The following is a 21,427-nucleotide window of genomic DNA, read 5'->3' as shown; positions in this document are numbered from 1 at the left end:
GAGGCTAAACACAGAGAGGTCACCCACCATAAGCAAAACAAATGCTCAGACCCCCTCCCCAAAAAAGCCCACCCATTAATATTACCTGGGCGTTTGACCTTCACTGTGCAGAATCATGTGTGTCCAATGTTTGAAACTAGACGTCTGTTTTCATATTCCTCTGCTGCAGGAGCAATGTTTCTCTGTGCTCACCTTGAATATCACTTTATGTGTATGTATGAGTGTAGAACTTTTTGACAACTAGTTTGGAGGCCAATCGTGATCCAACTGCTGAATCTGAAATTCAGTGCACGTTGAGACCATGATGCCGACAAATGAAAAAAAAAAAGAAGTAACATTTGAAGAATTTAGATGGGGTTATGGATGATTTGTGGTTTGGGTGCAACCTGCACATCATTTCAACAGAGAGGCTGTGCCGAAGACCTGGAATTAATGAAATGTTTGCAGGGAAAGAACAGAGGAAGTGCGACTTCATTCTCCACTTAGGATGCCATTACTCCAAATAGTTGTTGGTTGCTTTATTAATCTCTAAAATCTTATTTTGGTTACCTTTAACCTTGAGTTGAGAGGGTTTGGGTTGTACATGAACTTTGATATTCATTTATGCCTCCAACAGCCTGGAGACATTATGTTTTCAGGTTGTCCTCTGATCGCCTTTCAATGCATAATTCTGAGATCATCTAGAGGGAACTTCTTTAAATTTGGTAAAACCGATTAGATATTTAAATAAATCCTGAAGTGAGGTCCTTCAAATTTTGACTTGTTGTCACTTGGACTCAAACTATTCTTGAAAAGTCTTAAAGAAAATGATATATAACTGAAACCGTGTTGGTTTGGCAGAGGCGGAAATTCTAGTTTTTAATGTTTCCTAATAACAGTAAAGTGGTGTCTTATTAAATCCACCTTTATGTAAATACCATGTTGATTAAAATTCCAAAACATGTCTTAACTTGACCAACGAACAATACTTACAGACAGGATGATACTCACCTAGCCACAGCAGTGAAAGCCAGCTCAACGTTGAGACCCGACCTGGCGCTGGTCTCCATGTAGGGAACTCCAAACTCCTGCAGTGTCAGAGCAGAGACAGTTACAGGAGAACTTCACAGAAACAGATGAAAACGTAACTCACTGTAACAGGTTGGTATTTCTGCACCGAAAATAAAAAAAATGGCTGTTGAATGAAAACAACAAAAGCTTCCATCAGAATTTCTCAGCTCAGTGTTTGTGCTCTGAAATTGTTTATGTCGAACACATCCAGCTCTGAAGTGATTTGCCTCCCTGCTTTTCCTCTGCAGAGGAGTTTGTCTCGGTGACGGTAACTGATGCTCTTTCTTTCCCTTTAGTTACTCAGTGGCTTTTTATTGCTCCCACTTCTGTAGACAATCACTCAGCTGTTTGCGGTTTGTTTTGTGGGCTGTGTAGCAACAGTCCAGCAGATTAAAAAAATCCTTTTCTCCTGCTGTCAGTGCGTGGTTGTATTTGTCGCTGTGCAAGAACTGTGAAACTGAAATAACCGACATGTTTTGATACTAAGACTTTCATGGATGATGACCCACAGGGTGGAAATTTCCAAAGTAAATATTCATGAAATTGTCACTATCTGAAGTGTGTGGTATTTCTTTGTCTTATCTTTTTAGTTTGCAGGTGATACACCTTCTTTAGAGCAGGAGAGACTGAGATAAGGAGCAAGAGTGAAAACTGATCAAGAAATCCAAAAGGTCCCACACAGGGGTCTTTTTTGAAATTCTCTACACTGGTAGCAGTTTATTTTAGCTGTGGCCTCGAGGGAGCGGAGGCTGCCACCTTCTCAATTCTTCACCTTAGCAAGCCGCTCTCCATCTTCTCTCTTCACCACCCTGTCGTGAGTGGCATCCGCCTGGAGAGACGGTGAGAACAGAGATGAAATATAACAACATCAGATGTAGAACCACCACACACACACACACACACACACACACACACAACTCAGTTATATCATCAAATAACTAATTAATTTACTCACAGATGAACACTGGAACATACATTGTGTGATGAGAACTTTCAATAGTTATTTATTTGGACTTGACTTTGGTCTATGTTCCATCCATTAACATTAAGCTTCACTTTTATGGAGCTACGGTGTCTTCACACGGTCACAAATATTTCCCATAATGCCTTGCCTTGTTTCCGAGCAGCATGAGCACCACATCCTGTTGGGCGTATTCATGGATCTCGGTCAGCCACGCCTGGTGACAGCACAGAGACAAAAGAGAGGGAGGACATGTGGCTGTTAGAAAAGCAAAAGGAAGACATGGAGAATGAAAAGCTGTAAAAAGTAAAATAAAAAAGAACATCCTGAGTTAAGAGACAAGAGGGGGGCGGGCACAGAGAGGGCTTCAGGGAAAGAAAAGCTTGTCTAGGACTTGACAAGGACGAGACGCAGCATTAAATCTAATGACATGAATAAAGAGGAGGATTACAGTGAGAGCGACTACAGCATTTAGATGAACATGAGGGAGGGAAGAAAAAAAATGCAGTCAGGAAAATAGCGGAGGAAAGGACGAAGCGCTTCAAAGTGTTTGAAGCGCTGAAAACAAAAAGTTTAATGAAAACCCATCAGTGTCAGTTTAATCAAGGATCCGTCCCATTTGGACACAGGGACAAAGACTGTATGAACTTCGACAGCACCTGACCCAGCGTCCACTGTTAATGAATGTTTCATCAGCGCAGACGGACGCCTGCAACCTCTCCTGCTGCTGAAGTAATACTCCTCAGCACAGGTTAATACCCACAGTGAATTACTCCACATTAGATTTCTGATTTCCTGGTCATCAATCCTCCTTTTTCCAGAGTGGTCCTGCTCAAGAGCCGGTTCCCCCTCCGACAGCTTCTCGCCTTTTCTAATTAATGCCGCTGATGACTCTGTGTTTGTGAAGGGATCTCACCGGGGGTCACCTCAGGCCAAAGTCTCCCCGTTAATTAATAAGAGATGAGATAGGCATAGTGTTGACACTGCTGCCCTGCACATGAGAGAAACGATAAGTGTGTGGGGGTTATTTCCTCCACGAGAGGACGTTATGTTTGTCTGCTTGTAAGCAAGATGACACGAAAACTACTGAATGGATGATCACCAAAACGAACCCATTAAGTTTTGAGGCGGATCTTGATCAGGGGGCGGATTCATTCTTTTTCACTTTCTTTCACATTGTAGGTTTTTCACCATTTTCCCAGAGGATAATTCCCAGAAAAATATCTGGTGTATTTATGGAAGTGATATCTATGATGTGCAGCTTGATTGAATTTTAGAGGATTATTGGGAAATGCCGGAGGTATGAGTTCTGCTGAGTGCCATTCTAGTCTTGGTATTTAATATATTAAGAAATGGGATGGACATTTTAAACCACAGGATCAGCCACAAATGTTTTCTACTTTTCTGCAGAGGATGAAAATATATGGGCACACTCATGGTTCTAATGTCTAATGACTTAGTTAGAGTCCCCAAAATCCCTGTGTTGTCCTCTATCAGATTTATGTTGATTCTCTTCAAAATCAATTCTGAATCACATTTGCGATTTGATCGTGATCTGGAGTTAATGAGGTCAGAAAGATCAGGACATCCGAGCTACTGGAGCTTATTTAATCAGGAAACTAGAAGAGCAACTGAAGAGCACATATCTAAACCAAGGCCGATCGGCCACCGTATCACCATGTATGCTACAGTTTCATCCTTTCATAGATATTTTTAAATAAAAATCTCAATCCCAAATCTACATCCTTTCACCTAGTTCAAGAAAACGGGCTCAGACGTTTTTGCATAATAGACAGAAAAACAGACAAACAGCAGCATGGAAACGAAACCTCTTGAGTTAGGAGGAACGTCTGGAGAAAAGTCTGACTGAACCACTTTCTATTCAGAGAAAGCTGGAAAAAAATAGATGGAGTTGGGTCGTTTTAATTTGCATCTCCGTTGCTCTTCAACATTTGTGCTGACTGAGGTGGTGGAATGTTACTGAAGAAAATTTTGCATGTGGCTAACTGCTTCTTACATAATTCAACTTATTGTTGAGTGTTTCCCATCATTCACATGTTGCTTAGCGAGGCCGACTGCTGTTGTGGCTTCTCATTAAATCCTATGCATCCTTCTCAAGAAAAGTTCTCTTTGTAGGAGGTGACACTGACTGAAATATTACCATATGTGGCCTTTATGATAGAAAGTTATTGTTCAACTACCTCTCACTTTTTTCCCTCCCGCAGGAAATCAATCAACAAAACCTCCCTGAGCTGAAACCGCTGCGATTAGCGGTGATGAACCAGAGCTTGTAATTAGACCATCCAGCTGTTTATAGCACATTCCCCATGGGTCATTTCACACATGCAAGCGTTGATTCTGCATGTCGCCTCCATCCTGGAGAGTTAAAGTTTCCTATTATCTTGTCATCGCAGGGGAGGGACGATATGTGCACTGACTAAACAGACAGCAAAATATATCAACACAGTCCAATTTGATTACTTGAATGAATGAATAGTGAACATGTTGAACTCATTTTTTGTTTAATGCCAGCTTTGGAAACCAGTTTGGAGGATTTCTTGCTGAAACTCTGCTTTTACAAAGTTATCAAATGTTTAAATGAAGTTGTTTCAGTCTACATTGTCTTATTATTTGCAGTGACTAGTTTCCTTTCTCTGATGAATTCAAATGTGAGTTTAAAGGTTTTTCTAAAACCTCCCAGTCAAGCTCCCTCTTAATATTAATTGGTTGCTATTTGCTCTAAAATATCAAATCTTATAAGCCAAACATGCTGCTGACATTCACACTGTAGAAGTACGAGACGGCAATATGATGGCACAGAGACGGATGTGATGGAGGGAGCGATGTGACAGAGTCAGAGAGGGTGCCAAAAGGCAGCAAGATGGAGAGACAGACAGTGACAGTGAAAGACAAAGACTGAGGGATCTGTATCAGAGAGGAAAGAAGATAAAAGTCGAGCAGACAGCTGCTGGCGGCTGCATCCTGACATTGCAGAGACAAGTTGTCACTGGTGGAGGTATGTGAGGGTACTTCTGATGTTGCCTCGTATCTGTTTTCCCTTTGTTGTCGCTGACAAGAAGAAACGGGGCCGCGCACGACTCCAAACACAAAACGAGCCAGGTCAGCTGTAGCTGTTTGCTTGTTTGTGATAGGGCGGCAGTTTTCCTTTAAAACTTTATAACTGCTGCCATTGCTGATTATGTACTGGGGATTAATTGCACTGTTTTATTAGTAAAGTTCTTATATGGATTTCAACTCTGCTTGTTACACCACCAAGCTCCATCTTCCTTCTAGGTGGAGCTCCTCTCAGACTGCTTACTATCTGACACGGAGGTCACAGCAGTTCACAGTGAAGAACGGAAATTTCAACAAATGCCGTTATTTCTAAATGCAACTTTACATAAAGCAATGAACAATCCTCACACTAAAGATTTGGCATGAGAGGATACAAGTCAACCTGTCTGAGAGCAGCTCTCTGTGCAGACACGTGAACCATCCCTCAGCTGCCTCAGATACATTTGTCCTTGAATTCACTATGTTCTGGGCATGAACAACAAATGATGCGCTCCTTCCTTGACACAGAATCGCTCTTAATCCTGTTAAAACAACACTTTGTTGAGTAGGATAATGAATTTCCTCAAGGAGCTCCGGAGTTTTTTTCCACATGATCCAAATTTCCCTCTGTTGCACTTTCATCTAAGCAGATTTGCTACGGGTGACGATGCTATTCTTGCCAAACTTTGATCAGAGTATTACAGCAACTGACAGAGTGGAGACGTCTGCTCCCGACAGCCGGCAGAGTCAGACTGAGCCGACCCAGAGCGGCGCGGGGGGAAAGTAGGGCTTCTCCCCTGAGAGGAGGTTTAAGCTCCGCGAGGCAGCTGAGCTAAACGGAGTGACACCGTCGCTGTCTGACACGAGAAGACGAAGACAACAGATGCAGAGAAATCCTCTCGCATGCACTCGCGGCTGTGTGTATTAACACATTTGAGCATGTGAGTAGAAAAGCAATAAGCTATATTTTATCATTTCAAAACTACAAAGCTCTGAAATGATTGCCTCAGCATTTTTAGACTCCTGGGGTCTTGTTTATGCAGGCTCCTATCAGCAGATTTTATAGGTGCACACATTCACGATCTGTCCAATCAAAGACAGAACAGTGAACAACTTCTTCACCTTATAAAAACAACACTAAAAGCATCCACCTTGTAAGCTGATTCCTGTGGCCTGACAGGGAAGAGAAAAGGCTTTTATGTTTGCAAAAGAGCAGCTGATGGGTCTATCTGGCAGAAAACACCGGTGTGAGACGTGTGGATGACTGATGTGCTTTGTAATGCTGCAGACAGAGTGAATATGAGAGTGTAGAGAGGAACCATCACTCTCGTAGGATTTGTTTTTGTGCACAAGGCCTGACCCTAACCTCTCTGTCAGTGACAAGTTTACTTAGTTGTGAGTTGTGTTAAATTAACCTGGGAGTGAAGGTGGCATGGTCTGTTCTCAGAATTAAACCGTAAGTGAGTGAGCGTCCTCACCTTTGCACCAAACACTTTCCATTACGTCGCGTCAAGGTACACTTGAGTGTTTTTCTTTACATTACAGGGATTCAGTTTGGGCCCCTGATCAACAGCATAGACACAAAGAAACGCAAGTGCTAAAAGCCAAATGGAAAAAATGACTGAAGCGACGTCAACTCCCAGCGTTGGCAGATTAAGGTCTTTTCTTTGGAAAAGCCCAAACCAACAGAAAACATCACAACTAACGCTTGGTTTCCAAGTTGCTCTTAAACTTAAAAGTGAGCACATGAACATACAGCGGGGTTTAAAACTCTGAAACCACTTTGCCTATTCACCTAAATGGGAAACATTTAATATGGAGATTTAAAAAAAAAGATGAGCATTATCTGCAATTTGACAGCTCAGAGAGTAAATGAAATCAGCTCACAAACCCTGGCAGTGCACGCCAGGATCTCAACCTTGTGAATTGATTTTTATTTCTATGAATAATGATAGTATGAATATAAAAATTAATAATTCATGGTTTCCAATATATTATGACAGGAAATATTAATGTGGAGTGAGGTGGCTGAAAACTCTCAAAGCTACCGGGGAAATAACTGTTGCTACTGCTGTACATTCTCATGATAAAGAATTCAACATAGCATCTAAATGTAGATGCAGAGGTTAAGCTGTGCGGCAGACATCCACACCCATACACACACCCACACACACACACCAACACCCCCCCACACACACCCACACCCATCAACACCCACACGCAGTCCTCATTATCATGATATGCTCGGTGACATCCGTGTCAACAGTTTCCAGAGACGTGTTCTGCGTGTCACAGAGGGGGTGTGGGGCTGTGTGCCTTCCTGTCAATCGAGCTGATATCTTGGCAGTCCTAATGTCAGCCCTAAACACAATTCCTCTCCTCTTTAAATGTGCTTTTTCTTTGGTCTAAATGAGCTTCACTTAATATCTAATATAATAAGTACAGTCATTTTGTTTTAATGAAAAATGTGTTGAAATAATCAAACCCCCTAAAGTAGTTTACTGACTTTGACACACTGATGTCGAGTCATCCTGTGTGTGTGACATCTGCTGAGATACCTCTACTGTGACTGACCCAACAACATCTTAGATATAGTGCTAACATATTGATATGCTACACACTAAAGAAATTGTTGTATAAGAAGTTCTTTTGGTGCAAACACAGACACACAATAACTCTTTCAAAATGTGTATACTGTAGATGGGATGTATATTTTATAGCCAGTGGCAATTTCTGTAGTAAACTTTTAGAGTTTCAGTCTAAAGGAAAAGTTCTAACAAAGTTGTCTCTTTTACTTCCTCCCAATCAACCTCTCTAATACTCAAGTAGTTTCATGCAATGGTGTTTCCCACTTTTGTTTTTTGTTGCAGAGGTTTTGAAGCATGATAGTAACTCTGGATAATCATCACTAATGCAAAAGTCGCTGCTTTTTTGTTTGTTGAAATTCATTTTTTAGACAGTTTAGTTTGGGGAAAAAACCAAAGTCATCAGATTAATATATTAAAAATAGTTTGCGTGGGTTCACTGTAAGTTCAAATAAAAATCCCCTCCACTTTTTTTTTAAGAGGAGGCTCTTACTATTCTGTTCATGCATATAGTATAATTGAAATCCTTTCTAAGTCAGACAAAAGCTTGGAGGACTTTCTGCCTGGACAAAAAAATGATAGCAGGGATGTGATAAAAAGCCACGACAAAATATAATGACGCCTCTTCATTCGTTCATGCCAGTTAGAGATAAAACACAAGGGACAGAGTTTTTGTATTTGCGCTGTATTGTACTTTTTCCTGTGAGTTTTTCTGAGAAGATTGATAATACTTTTCTTTCCGAAACAAAACAATAATCTCAGTTAAACAAAGTATTAAAAAAATAGTAAAAACAACAAAGCTTACAGCTCTGGGATTCAGAGGAATCTTGTATATTTCCTGAAAGTGTAGTGTCAATAATGACTGGGAATGAAGAAAGAAATGACAACATAGAGGTTAACTCGTCAGTTAGAATATAGACAGAATGTAAAAATGGATGACATAACAGCTCCCCAAAAAGTAAAGCCAACGCGCCTCGAACCCCCTTTTTGTGGCTGGGTGCACTATAGGTCATAAACCCTGCCTCCTCCATGTCAGCAGATGGGACAAACTATGAAGTCAAAATACACATCAAATAGATTTTTTTTTAAAAATGGTTTCTGTCTCTTCTTTTGTTTCTTTGTTTTCTTTTTTGATGTAGTGGCTGTTTCACAACAGCTTTTTAATGCTTATTTAATTTTGGACTATAGATCTTAGTCTGGACCCCAGGGTTCTCAAAACAACTTTTTTCCTCAAACTGTCCTTATTAATGCATTTTAAATGATTCAACCTTAAACCTTTCATATCCTTCTAACACCATTAATTCATTAAAACATTTCAGGGTAATGCAAATACAAAGAGTAGAACTAACAAAGGCCTGTCCTTCTCAGATATTCTTTGATATAGAAAAGTAGATAATAAAGTATAAAGTAGTAGAATTGCATTGCAAATAGCTAAAGAGCTACTTAAGCAGTTAATAACGAACATGTCTTTGAATAACCTCTAAATGTATCATAATCATTTATGGTGCTTTTTGATGCAGTAAAAGAAGAGAGGCGAGCGTATGAGTGGCTTTGACCTTTGTCTTCCCCCTCGCAGGTAAAGATGCAACAAACTCAGAGCAACATCAAAAGCCCTTTTCTGGCGAGCAGGCAGATATAATGCATTAAGTAACAAAGAGCAGAGATATAATGGAGAGGAGACGACCCTTTCATAAATTCATCGTCTATGAAACAAGGACAACGAATGAGGACATTTAAGCTGTTTTTGCCTGGTTTGAAATAAATGTATTTCTGCAGAGACAGTCTAAAGTCTCATTTATGCTTCCTTTATGTACGATGAGAGATATGTTCGTTTCAAATGATGCAACCATGACTGTCCACTTTGGACCCTGTGTCCTTTACGTTGGCATGGTTGTTAAACAATGCATGCACAAGAGAGCAGAGCAGAGAGTTTCTAACAACAACCAAAATGTAGACGTGGAGGAGGGTGTGATAACGCAGCCCTTAAGAAAGAGGCAAACATTTTCGACTCGACTGCATGTTTACACTCCATTTTTAAAAAAAGGTTCCCTTCTTGGTAATGAGAAGGGAACTGGTCGGCTGATCTAACCAGGGCAGACAGTTAATATAAGCCCCGCCTCTTTCAATGAGCAAAGAGCTTCTGAAGCTGCAGCATCACTGGTGAAGAAACCCCTTAAATCAGAAGATGTCAGTGCCAAGACTCAGCCAATGAGGTACTTGAGAATACTTTTTTTCTATTTTGTACTTCCCCACCGCTGCCCTTTGGAAAACTGATCCAACGAAAGCAAAAAGCAAGTGATTTATTGGGCTATCCTCATTAATCTTGCTCGCGCTTGACTGCATGTTTGTGCACTGATAAGAACCCCATCCCTTTTGTCACTTTGCAGCTGCCATGGAAGTTAATGGAGACGTGAACAGGGAGTAGCCGCCTGAACACACAGGTGAATTGCTTTTCTTCCGACGCCTTGCCTCTACTGAGCTCTGCTCCTCTGCTGCACATTTAAGTCTAGGACAGGTGGTAATTTGGTGAAGGAATCAAGCTGACATGCTAATAATGTTCCATGAGGGAGAGAAAATCACAGGTGATGTGAGTGACAGGTTTAATGGTTGAGGTTTGCTGCACGCCATGCCCTCAATAACTTGAAATAGAACGTGGCGGTGCAGAATAATCCATGAAATGTGTTTTCATACGTCACTTGTGAAGCGAGTCACTTCTAAAAAGCTAGGATCTCCGCTGATTATAATGAATGGAATTTGAATTCATATTCTTGCATTATTTACCGACAGTTTCTCTCATCACCATCTGGTCTGGTGGTGCCATGACATTTAAGTAACAGCTGCTTGGTAGGCATTTATTTGAAGCCGATCCATGCCCCGAGGATTAACAGAGATGAATGAAGGTACACTGATATAGCTTTATTCTTCTCACAGTGTTTTTGCTGTGTTCATCTTACCGTGGCACAATTCCAGGTCTTTGTGGGGTCTAGCGGCAACACTTGACCGAGGCAAGCAAGTGCAGCCCAAGTAATGAGTGGGAAAGAATAGAATAAAAAGATGGGAGAGAAAGGTGTGACTTGCCAATGTTAACATTAAACAATAAGTAAGATATCTTCTTTTACCTACAAGGGCAGATACCCACTCTGGTGCACTAAACGTGTGCACGATCCATGTGCCAGGACTGGTGGGTGACAACATCACATAATCTAATCCAAGAGAGAGTTATTGATCTGAACAGTCAGTATGAAACACAGAGTTTGTGTCTTATGAGGCTGCTTCACATGGATCACTGCCAGAGCACTGATCAATTCTAATGCTATGAGGGATTTTATTTTGGAGTGCGGTCAAAAGTGCAGGTTCAGCTACAACTATTGTTGCCTTTAAAATGGTTACAAAAGATTTGTATAAGATTTTATTCCCTGATCTGCCACTGCTATTTTATTTTACATTAACATTTGTTTAAATGACAGTAATTTTACAACAACAAACCCACTGAAAGTCATGACCTGACTCTAGTTTTACTTCAGTTCTATTGAGCAATTAAGTGTCATTAAGCTTATTATCTCCACCAAGGACATTAGGCTTTCACCCATGTCTGTTTGGGTATTTGTCAACAGGATTACACGAAAAGTAATGAGCCGATGTGCAGCAAACTTGGTGAAAGGATGGGAAATAGGCCAGAGAAGAATTTGTTAAATGTTGGTGTGAATTCAATAAAAGGGATCTGATACATTAGTTTTTTTTTATCACTTTACGTGACATTGTATTTTTAGACAATTTATGCCTTTGACCAGTGTTTTTTAGTGAAGACAGTCTCTGAGTAACTGAATTTTTTGGTGATCTGCCCCTTCTGTGTTTCAAGACATGCAGTTTAACTTACAGATAGGTGGCACTGAATCTCTCTGATTTGACTTTGTTTCCGATAACCATCAACGGCAAATTATTCCTGCCTCTAAACGATAGCGCCACAGGAGTCCAGGCTGCTTTTTAACAGTAACGCAGACAAATGATTTGCAGCTGAGGCCTAAATTACTCTTCTACTCCCCCTGAAACACTACTTCTGACAAGAAGACATTCATCACATCACTAAATGGCTTCTGTGTTTCTGCTGCAGTGAATTACATAAACTAAAGATCGATGATGATCATGAAACCCCACAATAACTCTCTGAGTCTCTGACCCAGAAAGGAGCTTGAAATAATAATGGGCATATGCAGGATTCAAGAAATGACACTTTTATCGTCACACCACTTAAAACACAATCATACTATCGAGGCGAAAGCAGCTGATGTCATGTCAGAGATTCTCTTGCCTTAAATTAAAGCCTCTCTCCCCGGATGATGGACAGCTGTGATGGCGTTAATGCTTTGCTTGCCTAAAATGTCTCGGGCCGGGAGAGAGGACGACACACCGCAGAGAGGTCTGAGGACGGAAGATGGGAAGAAGGATTTCTCCCATGATCCTCTCTCATTCCTCCTCGTCTTCTTCAGAGGGCATTCATCACCATTAGCGTTCATTAACATGAATCAGTGCTTGATAGGCAGTCGTGGGCCAGCAGTCATCTGTAGCTCAAACCACAGGCACATCTCCTCGCTGGGTGAATGTGGGCGCGGGGTGGAGGGATGTGGATGTGATAAAGGAAGGAGGATAAGACAGTAGAAACTAAAAATAATAAACTTTGTGGGGAAATGGCATCAATTCATAAACAAAAGATCTCAGAACATAAGGGTTAATATAAGTTTGTTAGTGAACAGATATTTATAGATAAGTGGACTTTTCACAATGTTAAAGAAATAGATTCCTGGATTTGCCCCTTTAACCAGATCTGCGGACCCATTAGTCCCCTAAATATGCCTGATTTCTTTCATCGAGATCCAGAGAAATTCACACAAAAAAAAGGTAAAAGAAAATGAAAATAAATTCCTGAATCTGACTTAATCGAATCAGCTCTAAAAGGTAATATATTCTTCCTTGGCCTATAGCCCATCCCTCCACCAAGTTTCAAGAAAATCTGTTCCATAGTTTTGGTGTAATCCTGCTAAAGGTCAAACAAACAGCAGTGAAAACAAGTGGGTAACTAATCCTTTCAGTAAGTGCCATGGAAAGCAATGACAGTGTGACTGTGGGCCCGCACGCACAACAGTGCTTTTGGAGAGTGTAACAGTTTGGACATTTTAAAAGGATGTAATGTTGAGTGGGTGGTACAAAACCCATGTAACTACAGAGAGTCAAAGGTGTAGCCCTCAGGCCAGAGAGCAGACCGAACTCCTGAGGGACAGAACAAACCCAACAGTAAAACTCAACAAGCTGAATACACATACTCATATCCAGTAGAGACTGTGTTTATACCGTCTGGTATTCCTATTGGAACACTTATATACTGCCAACAGTGAAAGCTCAACCACGGAGACAATGCAAGGACTGTGGATCAATTGATGTTGAGACTTCTTTATAAAACAGAAGCTGAAGCATTGGACCATGTAGAGAAAAGACGAGCTGGAAGGTCTGTAGCTGCACCGTCTCATTAGGAAACTTCTGTTTAAGATGACTGATCACGCGTTACTCATCCTCCCTTCTCTTTCTGCTTGCACAACACATCCACGTCTGTCTCCTCTGCTTCTGCTCATCCTTCCTTCCTTCCCTTTCTCCTTGAGCTGTTGATAACACCTGGAGCTAAAGAGTCACCTTTCCCCACTTAAATGATTTCTCAGGGTAGATCACCATATTTCTCTGGCGGAGGCTGCTGATGAATAACCTCTTCTTCCCCTAACAGCCCCTTTGCTGCACAGAAAGAGACATTTTATCTGATGACCAGCATCAATTAAAGCCGTTGAGAGTTGCCACCCCGTCTGCTGCAGAGTACATTTACTACACAGTGGGAAACAGCAGGTATGATGACAAAGTGACACCAGCTGGCTCGAACTTCAGTCCCTCAGACAGCTGTGATACTATGAAGGGTGGTAATGGAGGAGATAGACATCGAAGTGAGCGGGAAAAAAAGGTTCGCACCGAAGCAGGCCTTTAATCTGACCGACAGAAGGCTATGTTGACCCAGGAATGCTGCAAAGTTGTTATTTTCTAGCGAAACACCTTGTTGTGTCACTTTTGCATTGAATTTCTATTAATTTTATTAAGCTAAGTCAATACAGGGAATATGTCTTGACAGCCAGGATAAGATTGTGCTTTGATTTTTAAACTTCTGTGCAGGACTAAATATCTTTTTTAACAAGCATCTCTCATGTTGAGATTCTGTTTATGAAGCTGTCTATCCAGTCCATCTGCCCCTGTAGGCAATACAATTATCTGGTCTTTCACAGAAAATGGTTTCCTCAGCGCTCAGGTAATTCTTCCCAGTTTCATCCTTCATCATCTAATCAGTTTACACTGAAAACCTCAGCTTCAGTTTAATAAATGTAAAGGTATAAACTGACCTCTGGGCAAGAAGGAACAGAGGAGTTACAGCCTCAGGGAGGTCGTGTTTAACACATCAACTCTCTAACACCATCTAAGTGCTAAATACTGACAATTGTTTTTTTGCTGCTGGTCCTGACAGCCAATATTTGAGAAACAGCCATGCAAAGCTACTTAATATGATGTATTTGTCCCTGTTTGTTTGTAGGCATTAGAGTGCAGTGGAGAGAAGAAGAGAGTAATAAAGAAAAGCAGTGGAGGTCTGCCATGATGAATGGACAGTGCAATAGTCCCTCGGGTCAAAAGAAAAAAAAAGTTTGGACTAAAAGCTGAACTGTGCTATCACACACTAAATCTCTTGAAACTCTGCTCCTATTTGATTCCCTTGTTGTTCTCTTCCCCTTTTTCCCGTTGTACTCAATAAAGCCTGTTGGACTGGTTTCAATCAAGATGTGGGTTAAATAATGACACAGACGTATCACAAAGCTGCATCATCCAGTCATTCAATCATCAGTAATGAATGACATGCAGCAGATGCTACTGAGCCTGTGACAACATGTCTGGTAGTGATCTAACCGCAGCCTTTCAATCTATAAAATCAATCTGATGGGAACAACTCTGACCTATAAAGTCAAGCTTGACAACTGGAAAATGTCGGTTCATGGAAAAGTATGAAAAAGAAGTGATGGAATGAAACTGGAGGTTGTTCGCTCTTACGCAAAATCAAACAGAGGCTTCTTTTTAAAGCAACTCTGCAGTTACTGAATACAGATCCACAAATAAACAAGAGCCAGCCAACAAAAGAACAACCCACCTGTATGTTGTCGAAGGATGTCTTGTTGGTGACGTCATACAACAGAAGGAGAGCTGGAAGAAACAGAGAAAAGAGCATCACTTTGAAAATTCCTGTCCATAAATCAGATTATAATGTAAGACAGTTTGGTGGATAGAAATGTGTGCAACTGCTTAATGTAATCTTTAACTTAATCATTGACTGCTGTCTCAATTTCCCTTCAAATTAAATTACGAGAGTTAATTTCGCTCCGAGCACCAGGATGATTCGTTTGAAAATGACATTCCTGTTTGACAATTTGGGAAGAACTCAGACAGACCAGAGTCAAGACTTAAGCTCTTTGACTAACATCGGTCTCAAGGATACATTTGAGTACTGGTTTGATTTTGCCCCACTGCACTTTACTGTTAAAATGCAGTAACGACTCTGCAGGTCTGACTCTGTGAATCAGTCCCTTCTGAGAGGGAGATGTAAACTTCAGAGCCGCAGCACGTTGATGTGAAGTGACTGTAGCCACAGTCTTTCTGCCACCCCCTCTTGCATTTAAAAAAAAAACATGGGACATAGACCAAACAAAAAAGTCAAAGCACACATCAAAAAAACGTATAAAAGTAAAACATGGTGCTACTGAGGCTCCATCCCCCGATTGCTACGGATTCCAAATGCAAAAGATGGCAGCGTTTGTATCCAGATATTTAGGCTTCATTCCTGGATAAAGTAAAGTAAACTTCCTTTATTGATCCCACAAGGGGAAATTCTTTTTACACTCATGTTTTTCATTTTATACATGCATTAACCCACAATCCCACACACACACACAGGGCTCAAGACATGCACATTATGGAGAGAGATGGTAGAGTGATGGGCAGCCCCAGGAAAAGCGCCCTATGAGCGATTGGGGGGTACGGTGCCTTGCTCAAGGGCACCTCAGCAGTGCCCAGGAGGTGAACTGACACCTCTCCAGCTACCAGTCCACCTTCCATGATTATGGTCCATGCTGGACTTGAACCGGCCACCCTCCGGTTCCCAAGCCAAATCCTTATGGACTGAGCTATTGCTGCCCCAAAATAGTAGAAGTAGGTGGAGACGCAGCATCAATCTTTACGCACAGTCTATAAACATATGAATGTAAAATTGGTGGAGTTTCCTTTTGTGGTGTTTGCACCTCAGAAATTTATTGTGACAAACTTCCATGGTTACTGTGGTAACTTCAACACAGAGCTCAAGACTTTTTATAGACTTCCAACTTCTCTTGTTGTTCACACTGATGTTTGTTAAACAGAATAAAAATACTGGAATATACAATACTTTTGAAGCATTGTGAAATACTGAAAAGTGACCCAAGTAATTAATGTAAAACACCACATTTAACTCGCTTATACAACCAATGCGATAATCTGATGTGCCAAAGCCATAAACATACTGTAGTATTTAATGATGTGCATATGTGTTTTGTAGGTGTTACATTTTACAACATGAATGAGCATGAAAAGAGTGAAAGGACCTTTTGAACTGCACAGATGCCTCAGTTCTTGTCCTTTTGTTTCTGTGTGAGGGGCAGTGCAGGTATTAAAGAGGCAGTGAGAAGCTGTGCAGCTGAAAAAGAGGCAGCCCAGTAGGGATGAGCATGATTCAGACCGACAGCTGTGTAATAAAGCTGAGCTCTGCTATACTTGTCCTGGAGGTGGTTCTCACTCTTCTGCTATTTCTCATCACTCCACGGTTAAAGTCAGGACATGAAATCCTACACTGCCGCAGGATCGTTTGTTGGGAGTGTCCATGTGCAGATTCATGCAAAAAATAAACCGAATAAGTGATTTGTAATGCATGTACGATGTTCAAACAATGGATGCAATCAAGAAATCTCATGATACGCAAGATTTACTGGCAAATGGAACGGTGAAATTGAGGTTTGGATTAGGAAATAAACAGAGATTGCGAGTTCAGGGCAGAGAGAGAGTTGATGGGAAAAGTAAGAGCAGCAGCGGGAATAAAAGCGTTGCAACAACAAAAGAGGAAAGTTAAATTGGTGAGACACTTTAAAAGGTGAAAACAAGGACAACCATGAATGGAAAAGAGAGCACAACAAAGATGGAGGTATAGCAGAGGGAATTGGAGAAACATTTATGATGAATACTTGAGAGTGCGTCTCTTTCCCCCCTAATAGCTCATTTAAATGAGAGTATTTATATTGCAGTTTTTCTTGTCTTATGGTCCACTCTGTGTACTTTACAGTACAATCCACATTCAGCAATTCATGCAGACTTTCATCTATATGAAGCTCTTGGCAGCACAGCCATCAGGAGCAATTTGTAGTTCATCTTGCCGAAGGACACTTTTAAAAAAATTTTTAAACATGTTTTCTTAAGCATTGCAAGATAAAGCATTTGTTTTAGTACATTTTAAATGATTTCCCAGGGAATAATTCATGGATCTTGATGAAAAAAAAAAATCTGACTGATACTGCATCTATAAACGTGTGCAATTTGGTCTTAGACTTTACTAAAAAGGCCGACCATAATTTAATCGGCCTCAATTAGAAACAATTGTTTAAAGAGAACTGATGAAGCATTAATCATGATCAAATTGTTTAATTGAGGACATTGCATGCTTTTGTTCAGTTGGAGATTGTTGTTTTATCCAACAATCTCTCTGAGTGAACCTGTAATTTACATTTACTTTGTGCTTTTCCTGATAAAATGTGCTGTATATTGCCAAGTTTTCTTTTCCCTACATGCTTAAAACTGTTTTTCTCCTCCATTTTATCACATGATACTCAAATAAGCTTGAATCAAGAGAAGAATCCTGAATTTCACAAAAACAAGCCTTGAAATATCTGATGATATCCCCCCCGCCCCAAGAAAGTTATTGTAATAACTCCCCTCTATGCATGAGTGTGTTTGAAGGTTGTATGCAAAAGAGTTTAAGGTCATTAAAGCACTTCTGTCAGGCTTCTCTAAACTGAACGACCTCCAAATCCTTTATTGCACCATAATGTCACTGTCAGCCTGAAATATTCATTTTTTTTGCACATAAATATAACAGCAATAAAACATTTACAATAACTCACAGCTGGTTTAAGTCTTCTCGGGACCCTAATTTGATTTGGGGCTTTTGGCATATAACAGTTCAGCTTCCGTCCTCGTTCAATGATCATCATTTATTATCAAAATCTTTAGACGTTGCCAGACTTGGCTATTAACACAGCACCGTTCACTAGGTTTGGTAACGGTACCAAAAGGCTGCAGGACTCTGGTATCGGAATAAAATACAAAAATAAAGTAATTAAACATTACAGAACAGATGATTGCAGGGAGGCAGGTAACAGAGACGACAGACTGGGACTTTATTACATATTACCAGTCTGAAACTAATTTTTCTGGTTATTCAGACACCTGAAGAACTCGCAGTCTGGCTCCACATGAGGTTATCGGCGCAACTTGGCAGCATTCATATCTGGTCGTCCATCTTACAGTCTGTGGGGATGATCAGAGATGAAAGATACTGGCGAGAGTCAGTAACTAAGTTTCCATCCAAATTTAGCACAAATTGTTAATGAAGCTCCAGATGTTTGGCAAAGTAAAATACTAATTGATTATATATAAGCCAGTCCCACTATAATCATATCAAGAGTTGGGTGCATTGAGTCAAATTGTTTGTTCACCACTTTGGTGCAATTGAACCATTGCAGGTCCCTGAGTGAACCAGTGCTTTTCCTCTTGGTTACATCACAATTAAAATGTACCCTGTGGAAGTTTGTAGTACACTAGTAGTGCTGTGGAGCAATGTTTTTTTTACAAGTGGGTACCTGTTATTTTTTAAAGTACAGTCTATAATTTCGTGCATGTGGACATCGTGAGTTACATCATACCACTGGTGTCATGCTGGTCTGCTGATTGACAGTTGGGGGCAGTAACGCACTAAAAAGAAACAATGTGCCAACAAAAGCAGTGGAGAAAAAGACTGTCAAACCAAATGAATGGAACTATGGAACTTCTTTGTTTACAAGAAATCTTACAAGGACGACTCTAATTGGAATTGATCGATGACCTTATCACATCGTGGTAATTTCATTATAAACGAAATGTGACGGATCATTAAAATGATTACTTATTGGACCTTTAATCATACAGCTTGGGCGCATCATTTTCAAATTGTAAAGAATAATGAGAACCATTATCAGTGGCTCATATTTTCTACCCACTGCCACACAACGCATTCAAAGAGAGTCACTTCGATGAGACGGATCTAAACAGTGGAAAAAAGACTGCTTGTACTCTATGATGAGTAAACTGCTGGGAAACAGGAAGGAAAAGAATATGCTTTACACACTGAAACTTATGTTCTCAGAGGGTTCGGGAGGCTTGTGACTGATGTTCAATAGTGAAAACAGTATGAAAGTAAAACAGTGAAATATTAAATATGAATATGAAACATCTGCAGTTTTGTACAAGGCGTCAAAAGCTCACTGACAAACAGATGTTTGGATTAAATTACAATCAGCAACTTTTACGAAAAGGCATTCCACAAGTTTTCATAGTGTTAACAAGGACAGCCGATAAAGTTGCTTGTTCAGATCCTCTCCAGTCAAACCAGAGGCTGTTTCTACTTCTTTTCTCACCTCAGCACTTAGAACAGAGCGGTGATACGAGGATCAACATTTAAAAAGGTCACATCTCTGATATTTATGATGTAGGACACCCTTGATAGATATAGTTCTAGACATAGAGCAACAGGCTGAACTCCTGTGTTATACTTCCCTTTTTTTCAGTGGAAAAGTAAAAGTTTAAGTCTATACTTCATCGATGTGGTTTTCAGAAGGTCTCCTAAAACTCCTCTGAGGTCCCCAACCTAAGAGAGCTGCAGATAAATCCTGCTCTAATCTCGCAGACTGATTGTCAAACCCTGACATGCATAATGAGGATAATACAGAGACACAGATTATTTACACTCTCTAAATCATGCATTTAGTAGGTCACAGTCACACACACACACACACACAGACGCACTCACACACAGACAGACACACAAACCTATTCCGGTGTAATTTGCATAAACTTCCCAGACTGCCTGGAGATTAAAAGTCAAACCAGGTTATGCATTGTCCACACGCATGAGGTGACAAAATGACAAACACACGCTGCAACACTGTGTGAATATCAAGAGGCGAAAAGAGAAGAGCCACCATTTCCCCCCTCGGAGAAAAGCTGTACCGCTCTTTAAAGGTACTTAAAAGTATTTCTGGTGATGTGATCACTCTCACATTATCGTTGACATGCATGTTTTAATTGGCCACCTCAATTTTTAAACCCACCAAGATCATGACAAAAAGTAAAAGATGACCAAATAGAGCATACTGTGCTTTTTACTGCTCAAGGTTTTGTGCATCATAAAAACTGCTTTTGGACATTTGATCCAAGCTATTTCCGAAATAAAAACCTCTTGACTGTCAGCTCTGTAAAGATCTCTCTCTCTAAATGGAGCTCTATAATGACATCATAAAGAAACTAGAATTACTGCCCTGCTTTGCTATTTGATACAGTTTCAGTCGACACACATTTACTCCAGACATATGAGGTCAGTTATTGTTTGTGTGAAACTGGTCTAACAAGAATTTCACTCAAGCCAAAAAAATAAGGTTTTCTGAAGCCACAGTGACTTTTGACCTTCGACCACCAAAAACGAGTCAGTTCACCTTTCAGGCCAAGTGAACGTTTCTACTAAATTTGAAAAAAGGCCCTCAAGGTGTCTGAGATGTTTTATTCCCTGGACCAAAATCTAATCAGTTCATCCATGAGTCCACCTGAGCGTTTGTATCAAATCTGAAATTCAGTCAAAGTTATTGAGATATCGTGTTGATCATTAAATGGTGACATGAATCCTAAGGTTGTTGTCTTTTCATCACAGGAGAGATGAAAAGACAACTTCATCGACTGATAGTATTGCACAGTGGAAGAAAAACTATCTCACCTACACCGCAACACTAACACGGCTGTGGATTATACATGGAGTAGAACTCTTTTTTATGCTTTACTGCAGAGCAAAGCAAACAAAATGACCTAAAACACATTTTCCCTATGTCTACAATAAAAATCACTGCACACACATCAAAACAGTACAATCTAGTTGAATGCATTAGATGGTAAAAACACACTAACTTGTAACTCTAAAGCCGTGAGGTCATAATCTTCATATCATGAGACTGGCCTAGAGTGGCACGTTATGAGCTTCTTTAGGCTCATTTCCTTTCACACAAAATCACAAAAGTGTATTCTTGTGTATAAGTGGGAGTGTCTCACCGTGGGCGTCGCGGTAGTAGGCATGAGTGACACTGCGGAAGCGCTCCTGTCCGGCGGTGTCCCATATCTGCAGAGAGTGAAAGAGGAAGGCAATCACTGCAGCGACGTTTCTATCTTTTTAATAACTCTCCTGTTTCTTCTGTGTCTGCCGTTGCTTGCTGTGAAACAGCCAATTCAATCAACTCCTGTGATTCTGGATAAGTCTAGAAGATGGAAAATAGTCCACTGCCTTATGAAGTCTGCACTGGTGAATATTCTGGGGTGTAAAAATGAACCT

At 40.5% G+C, this 21,427-nt stretch overlaps 1 protein-coding gene across 2 annotated transcripts in view; it reads right to left on the bottom strand.

The window, feature by feature from the left end:
* Positions 1-21,427, bottom strand: part of LOC109638690 (ras-related protein Rab-26-like) — a 42,489-nt gene that overhangs the window by 1,514 nt on the left and 19,548 nt on the right. For both annotated transcript variants that reach the window (XM_020101782.2, XM_020101781.2), the window contains 5 exons: positions 21,151-21,217; positions 14,873-14,925; positions 2,163-2,228; positions 1,823-1,879; positions 991-1,067 (listed from right to left, as the gene is read on the bottom strand). In XM_020101782.2, the coding sequence (XP_019957341.1) occupies positions 991-1,067; positions 1,823-1,879; positions 2,163-2,228; positions 14,873-14,925; positions 21,151-21,217 (320 nt within the window). The remainder of the gene's footprint in view (positions 1-990; positions 1,068-1,822; positions 1,880-2,162; positions 2,229-14,872; positions 14,926-21,150; positions 21,218-21,427) is intronic.

Source organism: Paralichthys olivaceus, chromosome 5, assembly GCF_024713975.1.
Source record: "Paralichthys olivaceus isolate ysfri-2021 chromosome 5, ASM2471397v2, whole genome shotgun sequence".
Lineage (NCBI taxonomy): Eukaryota > Metazoa > Chordata > Actinopteri > Pleuronectiformes > Paralichthyidae > Paralichthys > Paralichthys olivaceus.
Note: the sequence above shows the minus strand (reverse complement) of the source record. Positions and strands in the feature narration are given on the sequence as shown.